Raw genomic sequence first — 23592 nt, forward strand, 5'->3', positions numbered from 1 at the left:
GGAAATGTATGTCAAAGGTTATGATACAGCTAATGATGCTGATCTTTCGCTCGCTGTCCCTGTTATGCTGAGTAGTCATTCAGAGAATGTGTTTTTCCAACACCTTTGTGGTTGTTTCCATTTTAATGTGTAGAACAGGAAGGAAGGAGTAGTGTAAAGTCTACCAAACACTTTCATGAAAAGGGCAAAATCATAGTTGCATGGGTGAGAGCACACTGTGAATCGTTCACACTGTATTTTTGAAAAACAGTTTCATTTAGTTTTTCCTCCAGAAACATGGGTTGTGTTGAGTAGTTTGCCGGTAGATTGTTCCAGGCAGCAGTAGGAAGTAGGTTTCAATAATTACCTGGTATTTTATACTTGCCACTCCTGTTTACATCTGAGTTCCTGGCAAAAAAGAGTTCTCTAATCCTAATTAGCATCTCAGTCTCACTAAGCAGTGAGGTTAGAGAGTTCAGAACCCATTCAAGGTGACTTTGGATTTGGACCCTATAAAGGGATACTTTGAGATTTTTCCCCAGAGTCAAGTGAACTTGTGGATACCATTTTTATGTATCTGTGTCCAGTATGAAGGAAGTCAAAGGTAGTTTTGCGAGCCAATGCTTACTAGCGTTAGCGCATTGACTGGAAGTCTATGGGTATCTGCTAGCATGCTAAAGTATCCCTTTTATTAAGTTTGTTTTGTTGATTATTACTGACGACAAATACATCTGAATATTGTAATACGCCATAGCTCTGATAATGCATTTCTTCACTTATTATATATAAGATGTGGTTAACTGCAATGAGTTAGGTGTAATGGAAATGATTCTTCACACAAAGAGACCATTCTGTTCATGCAGTCCTCCATTGTTAATCAGAGAGTAAAGTTCCTAATTTAATCTCTCTTTCCCCTTTACAACCACAAGTCTCCCAACACCAAAAATAGCCAGAACATGCAGTTAGGTTGGTGGAATGAATCTGTCCGTAGGTCCCACACCATGCATGCCTTTTGAACAGCGGTTATCGCTTCCCAGTGGAAACAACACAAACATCAAAAGGTGGCTGCAGGACAGATAAATGCTGCCGTTGTCCTTTCAAGTCCCCTTGAAGCAGAGGCCACAAACAGGTCAGAAATTACCAACCCACCCAACTGAGTCCACCCAACTGAGTCCACCCAACTGAGTCCACCCAACTGAGTCCAACGTCAATCTGCTTGCCTTGTCACAGTTCAATTTAGATGCTTAAGATACGTTGCATAAACACATTTAAACATGAAAGCAGTTGCAGAAATAGTTCATACTTTTCTTCTCCGGCCTAATCCACAACTCAGACTAAACTACATTCCTGCATCCTTATTGAATCTCCCTGCCTGGCTGTTTCCTCCTGTAGAGAGTTAAGTTACCCCTGACTGACTCTGGGGAGAGATGCAGATTACCCATGCCTCATTTCCATCCTTATCTAACAGTCAGATCTTGCGCCCCTGCACCCGTCCCTTGGATGTCAACGGAAGCCCCTCTCCCCTCCTCTGGTGCTCCCTTGCTAGTATATTTGTCCTTGTGGGTCTGGAGGCTGCTGGTTTCCCTGTACTCCCTCCCAGAAGGCAGGCAGCCATCGTCAGGGCAAGGAAAGGCAAGGAAGGCACAGTGGGCGGCAAGGCAGGAAGCACACAACACAGGGTGCAATCAACAGCTCTGAAAGGGCATGAGGCACATTCCAGGGGAAACGTCTAGTTTCCTGTCCGCTTGTCCGGTTCAGGGTCAAGATTTGAGACTGCAGGTTTTCCGTCTGTATTAGGGTTTTAGAGACTTAGAGGAGAGTGTGGTGTGTGTCTCTCTGAGTCTGCCTTAGCGCGCCCTCTCTCTGTCTCAGTCTGATTTAGAAGTTAACAGAGTCAGAGTGGTGTGATTCTCTCATTGGGTTTATTCATGGATCTCCTCAGGGAGAGCTCAGCAGTTCAGACCCTCAGGAGACGAATGAGCAAGAGGTAAGCTGCTGATGGGGCACGATTCCCAGGCATTATGACTATGGTTTAGATTGGGTGGCAGACCTATTGGCTGGGGTGCTTGTTTCTTTGTTTCTATATCTATGTAGGATTGATGTGGTGTCATGGTTGATGGAACTTAATGAATACAAATTGCAGTGAAATGTTTGCTGTCTTTGCTGTGAGTTTGAAGTGGAGAGAAAGTTGCTGGGTCAGGATATGTAAGATGTTTTCTAGGACTGAGCTGTTATGATATGTTTATTTTATTATGTTGACATGGTCTGAATCCTCAAGTCTTCAAGTGTATCTTGCTCATGATGTGTTGCTGTTTTTGTACAATCAGATTCAGAGTTCACTGTGGTCTTATTGAACAATGCAGCTGCTGAGAGAATAATTTAGCGTTGCATCTCAGAAATGTCAATTTAAATTAACATATACGAACCCATATGTTCAGCCCACTACCAGCTCTGTGATATGTACTGTGGTGTATGATGTGTTATTTCAGAAACATGACTTCAGCAGAGATCTCCTGGCCCATCCCCATGAGGGCCATCGGGGCCCAGAACCTGCTCACCATGCCAGGGGGTGTGTGCCACTCTGGGTATGTGCACAAGAAAGGAGGGAGCCAGTTCAGCCTTATGAAGTGTGGGTAACTCTACAGTACATAACATTACATACATGCATACAAACATTACATACATACATACATACATACATACATACATACATACATACATACATACATACATACATACATACATACATACATACATACATACATACATACATACATTACATGCATACAAACATTACATACATACATACATACATACATACATACATACATACATACATACATACATACATACATACATACATACATACATACATACATACATTACATGGCGCATTAATGTTTACTGTACCAAGGGATTCTTACAAAGGTCTGAGATGAGTGGCATTGCATACTTTCATCTCAACACAACGTTTATTTCACCAGTCCTGGAGCATGGTTGGAGATTCATCAAATTAGGAAGAACATATTTGCTTTTACGCCTGGCTTATTTGTGAGACCTTTCTTTGTGTTTTCTTTCCTTCTGCAATCTTACAGGGCCTCTTCGCTACTTAATCATCCACAAGGGATGTGTGTATTACTTCAAGAGCAGCACCAGTCCTGCACCGCAAGGAGCTTTCTCTCTCAATGGCTACAACAGGTAAGTGTTCACTATTGTGTCCTTCTTTATGCACAGAAATACATGAATTTGAATAGGCTCGGCAAAACATGTTGGCATTCTCACATAGGCCTACATATGATTATTCATGTTTCAATACAGCTGGTATTGTCAGTTGCAATTAGTTTGTTATGCTGAGAAATCCTGATGAGATGAGAAAGTCTGCTGACAATGAAAGCATTTCTCAATGTGCTGTTCTTTCCCACCTGGACAAAAGGAACACCTACGTTAAAATGCTGTTCATTGCCTATAGCTCAGCATTCAATATCATAGTGCCCTCCAAGCTCATAACTAAGTGAAGGACCCTGGGACTGAACACCTCCCTCTGCAACTGAATCCAGGACTTCTATGACAGGCCGACATCCCAGGTGGTGAGGGTAAGCAACAATACATCCGCAACGCTGACCCTCAACACGGGGGCCCCCCATGGGTGCGTGCTTAGTCCTCTCCTGTACTCCCTGTTTACCCTTTGACTGCGTGGCTACGCACAACTCCAAAACCATCAGTAAGTTTGCAGAGGACACAACGGTGGTAGGCCTGATCACCGACGACGATGAGAGAGCCTATAGGGAGGAGGTCAGAGACTTGGCAGTGGTGCCAGGCCAACAACCTCTCCCACAACGTCAGCAAGACAAAGGAGCTGATCGTGAACTAGGGGCCGAGCATGTCCCCATTCACATCGATAGGGCTGTAGTGGAGCGGGCCGAGAGCTTCAAGTTCTTCGGTGTCCACATCACTAAGGTCCTATCATGGTACAAACACACCAACACAGTCGTGAAGAGGGCACGACAACATCTCTTCCCCCTCAATAGGCTGAAAAGATTTGTCATGGGTCCTCAGATCCTACAAAAGTTCTACAGCTGCACCATTGAGAGCATCTTGACTGGCTGCATCACTGCTTGGTATGGCAACTGCTTGGCATCAGACCTCAAGGCGCTACAGAGGCGCTACAGACCTCAAGGCGCTACATCACTGGGCTCCCTGCCATCCAGGACCTCTATACAAGGCGGTGTCAGAGGAAGGCCCTAAGAATTTTAAAAGACTCCAGCCACCCAGGTCATAGACTGGAGCACCACATCTGGGACCAAAAGGTTCCTGAACAGCTTCTACCCCCAAGCCATAAGACTGCTGAACAGTTAATCACATGGTTACCCTGAGTATTTGCATTGACCCCCTTTTTATTTGCACTGACTCTGTTGCACCGGCTCTATGCACACTTACTGGACTCTACCCACATACTCACTGGACTCTACCCACACACTCACTGGACTCTACCCACACACTTACTGGACTCTACCCACATACTCACTGGACTCTACCCACACACTCACTGGACTCTACCCACACACTTACTGGACTCTACCCACATACTCACTGGACTCTACCCACACACTCACTGGACTCTACCCACATACTCACTGGACTCTACCCACACACTCACTGGACTCTACCCACACACTCACTGGACTCTACCCACATACTCACTGGACTCTACCCACACACTCACTGGACTCTACCCACACACTCACTGGACTCTACCCACACACTTACTGGACTCTACCCACACACTAGCTGGACTCTACCCACACACTTACTGGACTCTACCCACATACTCACTGGACGCTACCTACACACTCACTGGACTCTACCCACACACTCACTGGACTCTACCCACACACCCACTGGACTCTACCCACACACTCACTGGACTCTACCCACACACTCACTGGACTCTTGATGTGCCACTTCCTGCTGAATGAGATCATCTCTATAAAGGTTTTAGAGGTTTTGCTTACGATTACCAAACACTCGTCATATCAATTCATACATCAAGTCACAAGCCAATAATGGAGACGGCAATGTTCAACCATCTCTTTTCCATATTTGTTTGACATTTGGAAAGTTAAAGTGGCTATTGAAGTAGGCTCTATCATACCCTGTGGTGTTTTCATTGAGTTCCTCCCTCTAACGAGTCCTTCCCTATAGAGGTATGCTGCAATTCCATGGTGGTAACTGTGTAACTGTGTAATTACATGTCTGGAGTCCCCTCTCCCTGCTGAGGCTGAGTATAAATAGAGCTTTAATACAGCTGTGCAGCTCTAGCACACTGAAACATGGTCAGGCCTATTCAGCTCACACAGCATACTGTATGTGACATAGGAGGCATGATATGTTATTACAGCAATTATGTGATGAAAATGGTAATACATTAATAAACCAATGACACAGTTGCCAGAAGGTTTCACCGACAAAATGTGAAATTGGATTGGTCAGAGTGAGGGGGCTTGTACTTTATGTATATACCCTGAGTGTACAAAACAGTAAGAACACCTTTCTAATATTGAGTTGCAGCCCCCCCGATGCGTCCCACAGTTGTCAAGTTTGCTGGATGCCCTTTGAGTGGTGAACCATTATTTATACACACGGGAAACTATTGAACATGAAAAATGGAGCAGCGTTGCAGTTCTTTACACAAACAGGCTAGCACCCACTACCATACCTCATTCAAAGGCACTTAAATCTTTTGTCTTGCCCATTCACTCTCTGAACGGCACACTTACACAATCCATGTCTCAGTTGTCTCAAGGCTTAAGAAACCATCTTTAACCTGTCTCTTCTCCTTCATCTACACTGATTGAAGTGGATTTAACAAATGACATCAATAAGAGATCATAGCTTTCACCTGGATTCACCTGGTCAGTCTGTCATAGAAAGAGCAGGTGTTCTTAATGTTTGGTGCACTCAGTGTATACTGTATTTGTTTCATAAATGTAAGCTACTTATGTAGTGTTCTTTAATGTGTGGTTTCAGTTTCTATTCCTCTCGTTGGCAGGGTGATGAGGGCAGCAGAAGAGACCACCTCCAGTAACGTGTTTCCCTTCAAAATTGTCCACTTCAGTAAGAAGCACCGTACCTGGTACTTCTCAGCAGCCAGTGAGGATGAGAGAAGGGTGAGGGGCACTACATACAGATTATGAACCTCTCACATTCCTAGTAACAGTACATATATAATTCATTATTTACACACACACACACATATATATATATATATATATATATATATATATATATATACAGTGCCTTGCGAAAGTATTCGGCCCCCTTGAACTTTGCAACCTTTTGCCACATTTCAGGCTTCAAACATAAAGATAGAAAACTGTATTTTTTTGTGAAGAATCAACAACAAGTGGGACACAATCATGAAGTGGAACGACATTTATTGGATATTTCAAACTTTTTTAACAAATCAAAAACTGAAAAATTGGGCGTGCAAAATTATTCAGCCCCCTTAAGTTAATACTTTGTAGCGCCACCTTTTGCTGCGATTACAGCTGTAAGTCGCTTGGGGTATGTCTCTATCAGTTTTGCTCATCGAGAGACTGACATTTTTTCCCATTCCGCCTTGCAAAACAACTTGAGCTCAGTGAGGTTGGATGGAGAGCATTTGTGAACAGCAGTTTTCAGTTCTTTCCACAGATTCTCGATTGGATTCAGGTCTGGACTTTGACTTGGCCATTCTAACACCTGGATATGTTTATTTTTGAACCATTCGATTGTAGATTTTGCTTTATGTTTTGGATCATTGTCTTGTTGGAAGACAAATCTCCGTCCCAGTCTCAGGTCTTTTGCAGACTTCATCAGGTTTTCTTCCAGAATGGTCCTGTATTTGGCTCCATCCATCTTCCCATCAATTTTAACCATCTTCCCTGTCCCTGCTGAAGAAAAGCTGGCCAAAACCATGATGCTGCCACCACCATGTTTGACAGTGGGGATGGTGTGGTCAGGGTGATGAGCTGTGTTGCTTTTACACCAAACATAACGTTTTGCATTGTTGCCAAAAAGTTCAATTTTGGTTTCATCTGACCAGAGCACCTTCTTCCACATGTTTGGTGTGTCTCCCAGGTGGCTTGTGGCAAACTTTAAACAACACTTTTTATGGATATCTTTAAGAAATGGCTTTATTCTTGCCACTCTTCCATAAAGGCCAGATTTGTGCAATATACGACTGATTGTTGTCCTATGGACAGAGTCTCTCACCTCAGCTGTAGATCCATGCAGTTCATCCAGAGTGATCATGGGCCTCTTGGCTGCATCTCTGATCAGTCTTCTCCTTGTTTGAGCTGAAAGTTTAGAGGGAATGGCCAGGTCTTGGTAGATTTGCAGTGGTCTGATACTCCTTCCATTTCAATATTATCGCTTGCACAGTGCTCCTTGGGATGTTTAAAGCTTGGGAAATCTTTTTGTATCCAAATCCGGCTTTAAACTTCTTCACAACAGTATCTCGGAACTGCCTGGTGTGTTCCTTGTTCTTCATGATGCTCTCTGCGCTTTTAACGGACCTCTGAGACTATCACAGTGCAGCTGCATTTATACGGAGACTTGATTACACACAGGTGGATTGTATTTATCATCATTAGTCATTTAGGTCAACATTGGATCATTCAGAGATCCTCACTGAACTTCTGGAGAGAGTTTGCTGCACTGAAAGTAAAGGGGCTGAATAATTTTGCACGCCCAATTTTTCAGTTTTTGATTTGTTAAAAAAGTTTGAAATATCCAATAAATGTCGTTCCACTTCATGATTGTGTCCCACTTGTTGTTGATTCTTCACAAAAAAATACAGTTTTCTATCTTTATGTTTGAAGCCTGAAATGTGGCAAAAGGTTGCAAAGTTCAAGGGGGCCGAATACTTTCGCAAGGCACTGTATATATATGTGTGTGTACCAGTCGAAAGTTGACACACCTACTCATTCAAGGATTTTCTTTATTTGTATTATTTTCAACATTGTAGAATAATAGTGAAGACATCAAAACTGTGAAATAACACATGGAATCATGTAGTAACCAAAAAAGTGTTAAACAAATCAAAATATATTTGAGATTTGAGATTCTTCAAAGTAGACACCCTTTGCCTTGATGACAGCTTTCACACTCTTGGCATTCTCTCAACCAGCTTCACGAGGTAGTCCCCTGGAATGCATTTAAATTAACAGGTGTGCCTTATTAAAAGTTCATTTGTGGAATTTCTTTCCTTCTTAAAATGCTTTGGAGCCAATCAGTTGTGTTGTGAAAAGGTAGGGGTGGTATACAAAAGATAGCCCTATTTGGTAAAAGACCAAGTATATATTATGTCAAAAACAGCTCAAATAAGCAACGAGAAACAACATCATTACTTTAAGACATGAAGGTCAGTCAATCGGGGGAATGTCAAGAACTTTGAAAGTTTCTTCAAGTGCAGTCGCGAAAACCATCAAGCGCTATGATGAAACCATCTCTCACGAGGACCGCCACAGGAATGGAAGACCCAGAGTTACCTCTGCTGTAGAGAATAAGTTCATTAGAGTTAATTGCACCTCAGATTGCAGCCCAAATAACTACTTCACAGAGTTCAAATAACAGGCACATCGCAACATCAACTGTTCAGAGGAGACTGCGAGAATCAGGCCTTCATGGTCAAATTGCTGCAAAGAAACCACTACTAAAGGACACCAATAATAAGAAGAGACTTGGCCCAAAGAACACGAGCAATGGACAATGGAAATCTGTCCTGGGGTCTGATGAGTCCAAATTGTATTTTTTTTGGTTACAACTGCCAAGTACTTTGAAGAATCTAAAATATATTTTGATTTGTTTAACGCTTTTTTGCTTTCTACATGATTCCATAGGTGTTATTTCATAGTTTTGATGTCTTCACTATCATTCTACAATCTAGAAAAGAGTAAAAATTAGACTTAAAAGCCTTGAATAAGTATATGTGTATATATATATATATATATATATATATATATATATGTGTGTGTGTGTGTGTGTGTGTGTGTGTGTGTGTGTGTGTGTGTGTGTGTGTGTGTGTGTGTGTGTGTGTGTGTGTGTATATATATATATATATATATATATATATATATATATATATATATATATATATATATATATATATACAGTGGGGAGAACAAGTATTTGACACACTGTCGATTTTGCAGGTTTTCCTACTTACAAAGCATGTAGAGGTCTGTCATTTTTATCATAGGTACACTTCAACTGTGAGAGACGGAATCTAAAACAAAAATCCAGAAAATCACATTTTAATGATTTTTAAGTAATTAATTTGCATTTTATTGAATGACATAAGTATTTGATCACCTACCAACCAGTAAGAATTCCAGCTCTCACAGACCTGTTAGTTTTTCTTTAAGAAGCCCTCCTGTTCTCCACTCGTTACCTGTATCAACTGCACCTGTTTGAACTCGTTACTGGTATAAAAGACACCTGTCCACATACTCAATCAAACAGACTCCAACCTCTCCACAATGGCCAAGACCAGAGAGCTGTGTAAGGACATCAGGGAGAACATTGTAGACCTGCACAAGGCTGGGATGGGCTACAGGGCAATAGGCAAGCAGCTTGGTGAGAAGGCAACAACTGTTGGCGCAATTATTAGAAAATGGAAGAAGTTCAAGATGACGGTCAATCACCCTCGGGCTTGGGCTCCATGCAAGATCTCACCTCGTGGGGCATCAATGATCATGAGGAAGTTGAGGGATCAGCCCAGAACTACATGGCAGGACCTGGTCAACGACCTGAAGAGAGCTGGGACCACAGTTTCAAAGAAAACCATTAGTAACACACTACGCCGTCATGGATTAAAATCCTGCAGCACACGCAAGGTCCCCCCTGCTCAAGCCAGCGCATGTCCAGGCCCATCTGAAGTTTGCCAATGACCATCTGCATGATCCAGAGGAGGAATGGGAGAAGGTCATGTGGTCTGATGAGACAAAAATAGAGCTTTTTGGTTTAAATTCCACTCGCCGTGTTTGGAGGAAGAAGAAGGATGAGTACAACCCCAAGAACACCATCCCAACCGTGAAGCATGGAGGTGGAAACATCATTCTTTGGGGATGCTTTTCTGCAAAGGGGACAGGACGACTGCACCGTATTGAGGGGAGGATGGATGGGGCCATGTATCGTGAGATCTTGGCCAACAACCTCCTTCCCTCAGTAAGAGCATTGAAGATGGGTCGTGGCTGGGTCTTCCAGCATGACAACGACCCAAAACGCACAGCCAGGACAACTAAGGAGTGGCTCCGTAAGAAGCATCTCAAGGTCCTGGAGTGGCCAGCCAGTCTCCAGACCTGAACCCAATAGAAAATCTTTGGAGGGAGCTGAAAGTCCGTATTGCCCAGCGACAGCCCCGAACCCTGAAGGATCTGGAGAAGGTCTGTATGGAGGAGAGGAGTGGGCCAAAATCCCTGCTGCAGTGTGTGCAAACCTAGTCAAGAACTACAGGAAACGTATGATCTCTGTAATTGCAAACAAAGGTTTCTGTACCAAATATTAAGGTCTGCTTTTCTGATGTATCAAATAGTTATGTCATGCAATAAAATGCAAATTAATTACTTAAAAATCATACAATGTGATTTTCTGGATTTTTGTTTTAGATTCCGTCTCTCACAGTTGAAGTGTACCTATGATAAAAATGACAGACCTCTACATGCTTTGTAAGTAGGAAAACCTGCCAATTTTGCAGGTTATCAAATACTTGTTCTCTCCACTGTAAATACACACACTACATGGCTAAAAGTATGTGGACAGCTGCTCGTCGAGCATCTCATTCCAAATAATGGGCATTAATATGGAGTTGGTCCCCCCTTCAATGGGGTTGAGGTAAGTTATTTATTCATCAGGCAAGTCAAGTTATTCATCACTGATCTCAACAAACCATTTCTGTATGGACCTCGAATTGTGCACGTGGCCATTGTCATGCTGAAACAGGAAATGGCCTTCCTCAAACTGTTGCCACAAAGTTGGAAGCACAGAATCGTTTTGAATGACACTGTACACTGTAGCGTAAAGATTTCCCTTCACTAGAACTAAGGGGCCTAGCCTGAACCATGAAAACAGCCCCAGACCATTATTCCTCATCCACCAAACTTTATAGTTGGCACTATGCATTGGGGTAGGTAGTGTTCTCCTGGCATCCGCCAAACACAGATTTGTTCATCGGATTGCCAGGTGGTGGGGCGGCAGGGTAGCCTAGTGGTTAAGAGCGTTGGACTAGTAACCAGGAGGTTGCAAGCTCAAACCCCCGAGCTGACAAGGTACAAATCTGTCATTCGGCCCCTGAACAGGCAGTTAACCCACTGTTCCTAGGCCGTCATTGAAAATAAGAATTTGTTCTTAACTGACATGCCTAGTTAAATAAAGGTAAAATAAAATGGTGAAGTGTGAGTCATCACTATATATATTCCATTGCTGCTTGGCCATGGAACCCCATTTCATGAAGCTCCCGAAGAACAGTTGTGCTGACGCTGCTTCCAGAGGCAGTTTGGAACCCAGTAGTGAGTGTTACAACCAAGGACAGGGTGAGCTTGTGTGGCCTACCACGGCAGCTGAGCCATTGTTGCTCCTAGATGTTTCCACTTCACAATAACAGCACTTACAGTTGTCCGGGGGGCAGCTCCAGCAGTTCAGAAATTAGATGAACTGAGGTGGCATCTAATGATGGTGCCACATTGAAAGTCACTGAGCTCTTCAGCGAGGCTATTCTAATGCCAATGTTTGTCTATGGAGATTGCATGGCAGTGTGTTCAATTTTATACACCTTTCAGCAACTGATATGGCTGAAATAGCCAAATCCACTAATTTGAAGGGGTGTCCACATACTTTTGATTATATAGTGTATATACACACATAGTGAAATGTATGCACTCACTGCTTACTGTAAGTTGCTCTGGATAAGAGCATCTGTGAAATGAATAAAATGTCAAATGTAAATGTATTAATCACAATGTAATACTGATTTATTTTTGTCTACTGAAAGAAATGGATGCGAAATCTGCGGAAAGAAATTGATCACTACAATGACAGAAGGGATTCACATGTTTCAAGGTAAGTCAACACAACCCTTCCTTCGCACAATCATATCATCTGTGGTTACTTCCTTTTTCTGATAAATAGTAGACAGTTTGGCTGCATGCTCTGATTGACTTTCTGAGCCTGTAGGTTTTATCTTCTAGATTAATATACAGTGTAAGTTCTTGCTGTGTTATAACAAGTATGTATGGGAGTCAGTGAATACATGATTAGTGAATTAATTAAATACAAGGTGATTAATTTAGTCCTCCCTTTGTCCTTGGTAGACAATAACAATACTCTGTTGCCATAGTGACTCCGAATCTGATGCAGACAGCTTCTATGGATCGATCGAGCGCCCCATGGACATAACCCATACCGCAGATGACCCAGAAGGCAGTAAGACATACTACTCACTTCTGAAGCAATATGGCTCAGTTTCACAACACTTGTTTCATACAATTAACTCTGTGCACTAACAATGATGTAATTTTCATGTCTAGATTACATGTTAGAGGATGAAGACGACGATGAGGATGACTATGAAAAACCAGATAGCCCATCAACACCTACAGGTAGGCCTACAGAATAGTAAATGTCTTTGAGTTTGATGCTGTCTTTGATGTGGCTGGTGCTATAACTGTGATAAACTGCCCTTGATGGGATTGGCATGTCATCACAATTCAAACTAATGGCCCCATTTTTTATGGCTAAATGATAACTATGCTGAAATAATTTAGAATCATATATTTTTGTCAGTGATTTACTGTATTACAAATGTTTTCCTGCTTTTTTCTGTCTCTGACTATCGTATTATGCTGCTATTGAAGGAAGGCCAACCGTTCCACCACCATCCTACCCACCTCCTCCAGTCCCATGCCAGTTCATACAAGAGTCCATGTCAGGATTCTGCAAAGGTCTCCCCCTCCTGTGCTCGGCCCCATCAGGAGCCCCACCAGCCCCCTTCCAAAGAAACCGCCAGCGCCCTTACCTCCACCCAAGCTCGGTGAGGTCAGCCACAACCACCATGGACACAAGACCATCCCAAATAAGGGCCCCCCTCAACTTCCCCCCATCCACCTCAAGCCTAGCCCAGAGAGGAGTGCATGGAGTCCTAAGAGCCCGATCCCCCCTCCCCCTCCCATGGCCAACCCAAAGAAGCAGGCAATGATGGGGCAGATGTCAATCTCCACCACAGCTGGGGGGAAACATAAAGACAGAATGCCCCCTGTTCCAATGACCATGCAGTCTCCCGCCACCCTGATCATCTGCAGCGACCTGGAAAGGAAGATGGTGCTGCACTCCAGCCCAAGTCCACCGGGTTTTCGTGGCAACAAACCCAGTCACGTTCCGGGCATGCCAAACTACTGCCTCAGCTCCAGACCAGCTCCAGATCTCCCACCACAGGCCTTGCCAGCACTGAACCACACCAAGCCTGGACTGTACAAACCACCCCTGGTACCCAAACTTCCATGTCCTGCGGCCAAGCCTAAACCACCTGGAGGGTCAGCACAGTAAGTGTCTCCTTTCAGTTTCCTACAGATACAGGTAATCTCTGTTTCCTTTCATATAGGAACACTTTACTTTTTGCTCTGTTGAACTATAATTTGAGTTCAAGATTGTTATATTTTACAACACACAAATGCAGCACAGTTTAAAACACCCTCTTTCTTCTCAGAAGATCTTCTCCAGATGGACAAAGCTTCCGGACCCCAGTGGACGAGGTTCCTGTCTGTTTAAGAAAGAGCAGGGATCCATCCAAGGACACTGACTATGACTCTGATGAAGACTATGAGAATGTAAGCACCCTCTATATTCTCATTTACATTTTTGCATAAAAGTAATTTAGCAGACACTTTTAACCAGAACGACTGGGGTTAAGTACATTGCTCAAGGGCACAGACACATTTTTCAACCAGTCGATTTGAACCAGCGACCTTTCAATTACTGGCCCAACGCTCTTAACCATGACACTTTTGTTTACATACCCTACATTACTCATCTCATGTGTATATACTGTACTCGATACCATCTACTGCATCTTGCCTATGCCGTTCTGTACCATCACTCATTTATAAATCTTTATGTACATATTCTTTATCCCTTTACACTTGTGTGTATAAGGTAGTAGTTTTGGAATTGTTAAGTTAAATTACTCGTTGGTTATTACTGCATTGTCGGAACCAGAAGCACAAGCATTTCACTACACTCGCATTAACATCTGCTAACCATGTATATGTGACAAATAAATTGGATTTGATTTAAACGCTAGACTACCTGCCACCAGGTTCTCTATCGACTACAACTCTAGTTTACACAGGCTATGAGGAAAACACCTGCGTTATGTGGTGTGGTTTTGTGTATATTGTTTTGTTGTCAAATTTACTCAGTTTCCTCAATTCCATAGTCTCATTAAACAATCATGTTCAGTTTACTATAGATTAGTCTCATTGATCAGAATACTATAGATTAGTCTCATTGATCTGTGTACTACAGATTAGTCTCATTGATCTCTGTACTATAGATTAGTCTCATTGATTAGAATACTATAGATTAGTCTCATTGATCAGTTTACTATATATTAGCTCATTGATCAGTGTACTACAGATTAGTCTCATTGATCAGTGGACTACAGATTTGTCTCATTGATCAGTGGACTACAGATTAGTCTCATTGATCAGTGTACTACAGATTAGTCTCATTGATCAGTGGACTACAGATTTGTCTCATTGATCAGTGTACTACAGATTAGTCTCATTGATCAGTGGACTACAGATTAGTCTCATTGATCAGTGTACTATAGATTAGTCTCATTGATCAGTGTACTACAGATTAGTCTCATTGATCAGTGGACTACAGATTTGTCTCATTGATCAGTGTACTATAGATTAGTCTCATTGATCAGTGTACTATAGATTAGTCTCATTGATCAGTGTACTATAGATTAGTCTCATTGATCAGTGTACTACAGATTAGTCTCATTGATCAGTGGACTACAGATTAGTCTCATTGATCAGTGTACTACAGATTTGTCTCATTGATCAGTGTACTACAGATTTGTCTCATTGATCAGTGGACTACAGATTAGTCTCATTGATCAGTGTACTACAGATTTGTCTCATTGATCAGTGTACTACAGATTAGTCTCATTGATCAGTGGACTACAGATTTGTCTCATTGATCAGTGGACTACAGATTAGTCTCATTGATCCGTTTACTATAGATTAGCTCATTGATCAGTGTATTATAGATTAGTCTCATTGATCAGTGTACTATAGAATAGTTTTGCCCTGCTGATGCAATTCTATCCTTCTAATGTGTCTGTTGTTGTTTTCTTTTCACACATTGTTCCTGACCTCAGATGCAATTACCAGATTCTGTGTTCCTGGACACAACAGAAACAAGCAGTGTTGAAAAGTAAGACACACTTAGTTATTTCTGAACTGAATCTTTGTTGAACACCCTGTTCATTTTTGTGCAATGGTCTTAAGCGCCCACAAGTGTTTCATCACAGTGTGCTCGATCACTTCCTGAAAATCAGGTCTCTGTTTTCTCATGAGAGAAGAGCAGAACACATGTCTGACTGCAGTCTGACTGATCTATTATTAATGTGCTTTAATTGCAGGTTATTTAAGGAAAGCTCCAGAACACCACAGGATGGTCTCTACTGCTTCAGGAACTCAGGAACAAAAACATCAAAGGTACACCATACATTTACATTTACACTTTAGTCATTTAGCAGTAGCTCTTATCCCGAGTGACTTACTGTTAATGCATTCGTCTTAAGGTAGCTAGGTGGGACAGCTACATATCACAGGCATAGTGAATACACTTTCCTCAATAATGTAGCTATCAGCAAAGTCCGGGGTGTTGTGGTGAGGAGGGGATTGTTTAGATACTCTTTGAAGTAGTAGGGTTTCAGGTGCTTTTCGCACCAACACATGCTGTGATGCATAATCAATGCATTCACCACACATCACACAGTGATAATTGAAAGAAAACTGGTTGAGTGAATAATGTACATTTGTTCTCATTGAATCAGGTGCTGGTGGTGTGGGATGTGAGTGTGTGCAAGGCCAGAAACTACAGGCTCTTTGAGGAGGTCAGAACCCCTGTCTTTACCTTCTCTGTCTACCAGGTCTATTGTCTGACAAAATCAATATTACAACGGAGGATTCCAGTACTATCTCTGTCTTGTTTGATGTTCATTTCATTGTGTTTGTTTATGGTTTAGGACTCCCGGCTGTTCCTGGAGTTAGAGATGACATTTCCCTCCCTGTCAGCCCTAGTGGAGCACTACCATAGCCACCCACTACCCAATCACGGCTCTCTGTGTCTGCAGAAGCCATATGGTTACATCGTGCCAAGGTGACCTTGCCACGACCCCGTCCTGAGGTCACGGCCTCATCTGCTCATATGAAGTCTCTCCTCTTTGGCGTCTACCATGGTTCTGCCACTGCAATGAACTACAGTAGAAACTTACTACGGCTGAAACACAATCACAGTGCCCACTGTAAAGCAAGGCAGATTGTTGCATCTCTGTAACCGAGCCTGAGTAAATGTTGGAGTGGTGCTGGTGAATATCCTGGCATGGCCAGAGGTGCAACGAGTGCAGATGGTTGCAGTTGTTGAAGAAAATATGGCATCTGTGACAATGAGGGCAATGAGCTGTATAGGTCTTCCTGTATGCTCAACTGGAGTGCCACAGGTTTACAGAACACAGTTGTACTATGTGAGGACTACTGCAGGAATAGTGCTGTAAAGGTCTGTCATTACACTTGATAGCAGCAGGCAGGTGAACTGCTGTTGTGTTGTGAAGAATACATGTTGGAGCAAGCAAATGTTAAGATTTGTGGGTTGAATGCACATGAATGTCAGAATATTAAGCACTGCTTATGTATCATGCATTGAGGACCAACTTATTCTACAAATCAAGTTGATGAAACGTATCATATTATCTTCAGAAACAATTTATTATTCAGACCACAACGCAAACGCTCTACCTCCCTATTTACTCTTTTACCTCTCTGTCTGTCTCTTTCTCTCTTTACTTCACCATCCCTCCCTCCCTCCCTCCCTCCCTCCCTCCCTCCCTCCCTCCCTCCCTCCCTCCCTCCCTCCCTCCCTCCCTCCCTCCCTCCCTCCCTCCCTCCCTCCCTCCCTCCCTCCCTCCAATGCTTACATAATGATAACTGTGACATATGGTGCACAAAACCAGTGCTATCTATGATCATGTAATCACACTTTAAATGAAACTGCCCACACGTGTAGTATTGCACTGTATAGAATTGTATGTATTGTAAAAATGATTTTGTAAAGTTGTAAATATATTATTTCTGATTATAAGAAAAATATTTTAGAATAGATAACAGCAGAAGGCAGATACATATTCCATTGGGTGGCGCTGTTTGGTGACGCACCTTTTAACCATGCCCATGCAATAGTCTTGAGTGTGACTGCATTTATGTTGAAGATGCACTATGTTATTTATCTTTACCATAAACAAAAATATTGTATTTTAAGCTGGTGTACAAAATCAAAAGTAATATATGCAAAAGCGGAACTTAAGAACGGGAAGCATAGAAATAGTGCACATAAAACAGATTTACCGCTTCTTAGGATTGATTTCAATGAGAATGAAAGATCTATGGCTCTCATGTCTATGTGAATTTGGTCAGTCACCCAAAAAGTTACATATTGTAGCTTTAAGTCACAAAAAATAATGAACTGAAATGACATCCACATAATTACAATCAGACTTTTTTCAGTCTGTATTTTAGGGGAAATTATGGCTACTATATATTTCTATGTTGCAATCTTGCCTCATCTGTGTGTTATTCTCCAGCCATGAGGACAAGTGCAAGAGAGTCACACACTGGACACTCACTGATAGTGATGGGCAGATATTAGCTCAGATAAAATCGAATCCACAATTTTTCACCCTCATTGTCATGATCTCCAGCACAATACCAGTGTCTACACATGTGAAAACGGTGCATTTCTACGTTTTGTAGAAAAAAATATATAAAGTAAAAAAATTCTCACTCTGGCTAGAGACTCATTGTTTTTCTAACTTTTAAACCTACCCTGTGATGTCACAGACAACCGTCTAAAAATATATATAACAATAATACATTTATTTTGTATAGCGCTTTTCATTAGTGTTACTGCAAAGCTCTACATAGGAGAAAATAATTATAATAACATAAATACAATATAAACATCATACATTTAGAATCAAGGCAGGAAATAGCAATTATAAATCCTAAAAAGATGAAGAAAGAGGGACTATAAGAAAGATGTGTTTACGGCCCATTTTACAAGTTCAAATTTTAGTACCTTATCATTTTAACCACAGGTCATAGAAACACACTGTTTTAAAATATATAGACACTGGTTTGGTGCAGAGATAATGAATATGAGGTTGAAAAGTGGCAGAATTGCACTTTAAGGAATGCTACAGCAGCAACGCAAGCATCAGAGGAGCTGGTTCATTAAACATGCATACTAAATAAATCATAATGATATCGTGATTAATATTCAATGTTTTCACATCTTACTCAGTGAGGAGAATTGAGATAATATGACGTCTCTTTCAGACCTTGACAAGGAAGCCAGAACAAATAGTGCTCTAAATCACTTCTTATGTCTGTCTCTCCTTCTCTCTCCCTCTCATCTCCTCCTCTACTTTGCCACAGCCATATCACCACCAGCATCACCACATTAGCAGCACAGGATATTAGTGCACTGTTCTTTAACTAGTTCATTAAATGGGAGACAGCAAAGACGAAAACCAATGCAAATGAGAATTTCTGAAGGCAGGATTACTAAGATCCATCATTGTGAATTAATTAACACAGTCTCGAGACAGAACTGCCAGAATTATAGTATCTAATATGTCAAAATCCATTAAATTTGACATTTTTAAAGCTATTTGACAGTGGTAAATTACTCAATAAAATTATATTCGATGTTGAAACTACAGATCCTTTGGTTATGTCTCATAATTTTCTGGTAAAAAAAAACATATCACTGTTAGGGTTAGGTGATCATTAACTTGATTAAGAATTGTGCACACAACCATTTCAGTTTATTCAATCTTAGGTAGTACATCCTTTTCCAATCCATACTATTACAGTACTAAACCTGAGTTTACTTGTTTGCTACATTGTAAATATATGTGTTGACATGTACACATCAAAGTCTGCAAACAACACTAAATCCTGGGTTTACGTTTGCAAACTGCTCTAAATTATGGATTCGTCATTATAGAGAGACACCCCATGACGATGCACAGTTTTACAGTTAAGTTTTGGGGTGCCTGCAGAATCTAGGACTGGAAGGCTGCATTTACATAGGCAAACCAATTCTGATCTTTTCCCCTCTAATTGGTCTTTAGACCAAAGCACATGAGATCTTTTCACAACAGATATTTTTCAGAGCTGACCTGATTCAACAGACAAAATGTGTGAAAAAAATACCAGAATTGGGCTGCCTGTCTAAACGCAGCCAAAGTGCCTTCCGCAGTCTTACCAGTACAGCACTACTAGGTTACTAAAGAGCAGGCAAGGTGCAGGAAGATTACTCAGTAGCACACATTTGAGATTTTAGCAGACTATCTTATGCAGAGGGACTTACAGTAACAATTAAGGTTAAGTGCCTTGCTCAAGGGCACATTTTTCACCTCGTCGGCTTGGGGATCCAAACCAGCAACCATTCGGTTACTGACCCTTCACTGCTAGGCTACTTGCCGCCCACTACTCATGTTAATAAGCAGATGGATAAGAAGCCTAAACTTGTGGCCTAAACACAAGCAGTATAATAGAAGTTGGTCCACATTGACCCCTGTAATGGCTTTCTTTGCACCCTTTCCCAGTATGTTCAATTGATCTGTGAATTAACTAATTATGTAAATATTGACATGTCGTCAACATTGTCATTGGAAACACTAGTGACCTGAAATTTCTGCAAATATGTTCTATAATTTGTTAGATTTTATATCCACAGTCCCATGAAGTCTGGCCGGTGAAATGTCCCACTCACATTATATTGACAGAGTAATCAAACAATTAACCAAATAGTATAATATATATAGTATAATATATATGTTAATCAGTCACTCAGCCAATCATCACCATTTTGACACTTGACAATCACATGAACATACGTTTTCATATTTGTTACAGTTATGAAATGTTATATGAAACAAAACACTTCCCATCAGAATAGCATTACACATACATAGCCTAACGTTACTGGTGGACAAGGAATGTATGAAATTACATATTGAAAGCGGAAAAGCTGAGAAGCGCACACACAACTCTGCTGGCGCGGTTATTTGGTGCATGTTCACAGTAAATTAGGACATGCTTTGCAGCTCGATGGCCAGTTTGAGAGGAGGGAGAGCGTGAATTGTGTTGCCTAAATGAGATTAAAAAAGCGGGTGGCTTCTGTTTGTTCCAAAAAGGCGTCGTATCGGCACTGACAGCAGTGTGAATATCGGCGCAGAACGACGAGGCCAACTCTCACGCTCAGCTACACCGCGAAATGTTGACGTCTATTCTGGAGATTCTTATCCTACGGATATGTCTTCAACAGTGCGGTTTTGTACACGGTAAGTAGCCTAATTTGAGGGCAAAGGTTTATTACCGTGGCATATCTCAACGTGACGGTACAACAATGCGTTATGACCATTGCACCTGCCTATATGTTGTCTTTACACAGGAATGAACGCGGTAATGCCTTGCTTTCGTTCAATGAAAATGGTCCAAGACGGACACTCGGGCAGCCTGTTTTGCATTGTGCGCTCACCGTATTTATTATTTCAGCAGTTGCCTATAAACGCCTACGTCAGTGAAAGAAACGCTTTAATAATTGCGTTTAGCCTTTAGAGGAGTCGGTCATAAATGTAGCCAGGTAAAAGGCCCTCGCCTGTGTTTTGTGTAGCCTACGCCATCGTTTATATGAAAAAGATTGGATACTATTTTTAACTGGTCAGTTTGGGTCATTGGTTTGGTTACAATGAACCTAAAATTGATATGGCTATGTAGGGCAAGTGTTTATTTGTAAACTTCTCCTCTCCGACATTCGCTCTCAGTACAGGATTTCCCCCCAGTGATTTTATTTATTCCTGAAGAGGGGGTGGTGTATGGTGTCGACAACGCTGGGGCGCGTAGCAAAACTGCATTCTCTGCTGGGGTGGTTACGTCCGTGATTTATTTGGGGGGTCAAAGATTCGGACATGTTGCAGTAGAAGGGAGATCCCACGACGTGAGAAATGTGCATAGTCTGAAGGATTGTACAGTTGGGATATAAAGTACTGTGGGGGCGCACAAGCAGCTGGGGATACGAAGTACTTTCCTATGTTGAGGCAGTGAAGAGAGCAGATCTCCCAAGGGTGAGTGAGTCTTCTTAACCCACCGTTCCTAGGCCATCATTGAAAATAAGAATGTGTTCTTAACTGACTTACCTAGTTAAATAAAGGTAGACAAATATATATATTTTTAAAAATCGGCAAATCGGCGCCCAAAAATACAGATTTCCGATTGTTATGAAAACTTGAAATCGGCCCTAATTAATCGGTCGACCTCTACTACACACCTATTATATGGTTAGTGTTCACACATGGCCATATCTCCACGTTACATCGCTTGTTTACGGAAGACAAAGGCGGCCACCTGTGCTAATTAGCTATCAAACTGTTACACTGTACACAAACCGGCCGCACGCCATTGTGCGCAAATTGATATGCAGGTTGAAATGTCAAACCGGCCGCACGCCATTGTGCGCAAATTGATATGCAGGTTGAAATGTCAAAACAAACTCTGAACCAATTATATTAATTTGGGGACAGGTCGAAAAGCATTAAACATTTATGGCAATATAGCTAGCTAGCTAGCTTTAGGTTGCTAGCTAATTTGTCCTATTTAGCTAGCTAATTTGTCCTGGGATATAAATGTTATTTTACCTGAAATGCACAAGGTCCTCTACTCTGACAATTAATCCACACAAAACGGTCAACTGAATCGTTTTTTTGTCATCTATTCTCCTTCCAGGCTTTTTCTTCTTTGGACTTTATATGGCAATTGGCATCTAACTTTTGTCATGACGTTGGCCTGGGGGGGGTAGGTTTATAAATCATAAATACCTCTCTCTACCCTACTGAGGTTACATTTGCAAAACCCTTGGTTAACATAGAGATTCTGGGAACATCAGAAGGTGTGGGGAAATGAACTATATTCTGGTAATCCGACCAATGGAACATATGCGGTGGTACTTAATGAATATGATGTCAGTTCGGTTGTCATCTGAGACATTCTCATCAATGATAAGATGACATAAACTCTACAGTGGAAAGTCTACACATCAGAATTATCGGATTCACATGGAATTGTTGTTCAATTTAAATGTTTGAATATGAAGTTATTTGTGATGGGATGAAATGTGATTTTAGCTTCTAAAATGTGAGATTTGGGTTTTCATAAGATAGGGCTCTACTCAATCAGTGGCCTGCCCCTGTGAAGGGACATGGGCTACAAAACTTTTCAAACACGCCCTCCTCTCCCTTCCTATACAAGCCATTGACAACAATATAACCATCTGTTCCGAGGATGTAGGACGACGGTCCTATGTCCGAATGGTTCAGATAATAACTACAGAACGAAGCCAACATCAGTTTGAGCTTTGGTTACGAATGGTATGAACTTTGAACTCTTATTCACTACAGAAGTGATACCTCCTAGCTGTTGAGTTAGCAACAGCAGATGCAACGAGGGTTAGGATGGAACAGACAGAGTATCCCGTCTACCCAATGACGTTACTACAACGTATCCAATTGACAACCAGAGACATTCTTCAAAGGACTCGCTTTGGCAACACGGCCTTCCATCTACCACCAACCTAGCGAAGCGCAGCTCAGAGTAAATATTTATTGCATTTTCCTTTTCCAAATGGGCAGTAATTTAGGATGCATCAGATACTGTATTTACGATAGCACAGCTTCTCCCTGTGTCCCTCAGTCTTCCTGCTCTTTCACTCAAACCCAGCCCTTTTCCTTTGTGTAACAAGCTGTCATATCTGTTCCGCCCGCTAGGGACGTTTTCCTCTATGACGTAATTTGTAATCAAGTTATGATTTAATTATGTGTATGTGTAATTCTGTGTGATTAGTTAGGTATTTAGTAAATAAATGATTAAACCCAATTTTTGTATTGCTGATTCAAATTGTTAGCCAGCGTTCGTGCAGATAACTTGGAATTTACAACTTTCAGATGAGACTGAATTAAGATGAGGATTAATATTGACTGCGATTGATGTAAAATATTACTAGGTCTTTAAGAGTTTATTCGGAAGATAACAGCTCTATAAATATTATTTTGTGGTGCCCGACTCTCCAGTTAATTACATTTACATGATTAGCTCAATCAGGTGATATTAATTACGGAGAAATTATTTTATAGAATAGCATGTCATATCACTTAATCCGGCATAGCCAAAGACACAACACTTTCATTGGTGTATTACTACAACAGACCAGACCGAAGTTCCTTTA

At 41.6% G+C, this 23592-nt stretch overlaps 2 protein-coding genes across 5 annotated transcripts in view; both read left to right on the top strand.

Moving 5' to 3' along the window:
• The first annotated feature begins 1403 nt into the window (after positions 1-1403).
• On the top strand, positions 1404-17141 carry LOC135548268 (SH3 domain-binding protein 2-like). The gene is given in 14 exon segments (XM_064977687.1): positions 1404-1966; positions 2469-2608; positions 3075-3177; positions 6029-6146; positions 12011-12078; positions 12356-12441; positions 12546-12617; positions 12873-12950; positions 12953-13556; positions 13721-13841; positions 15404-15459; positions 15668-15743; positions 16085-16144; positions 16277-17141. Coding segments are annotated over 14 exon segments (1779 nt in total). The 5' UTR covers positions 1404-1907; the 3' UTR covers positions 16415-17141.
• A 3166-nt stretch (positions 17142-20307) lies between these two features.
• Positions 20308-23592, top strand: part of LOC135548269 (very low-density lipoprotein receptor-like) — a 34748-nt gene continuing 31463 nt past the window's right edge. For 3 of the 4 annotated variants that reach the window (XM_064977688.1, XM_064977690.1, XM_064977692.1), the window contains exon 1: positions 20308-20656. In XM_064977688.1, the coding sequence (XP_064833760.1) occupies positions 20590-20656 (67 nt within the window). In that variant the 5' untranslated portion in view covers positions 20308-20589. The remainder of the gene's footprint in view (positions 20657-23592) is intronic. The other variant, XM_064977691.1, reaches the window with a different exon arrangement.

The sequence above is a fragment of the Oncorhynchus masou genome, chromosome 11, assembly GCF_036934945.1.
Source record: "Oncorhynchus masou masou isolate Uvic2021 chromosome 11, UVic_Omas_1.1, whole genome shotgun sequence".
NCBI classification, from domain to species: Eukaryota; Metazoa; Chordata; class Actinopteri; order Salmoniformes; family Salmonidae; genus Oncorhynchus; species Oncorhynchus masou.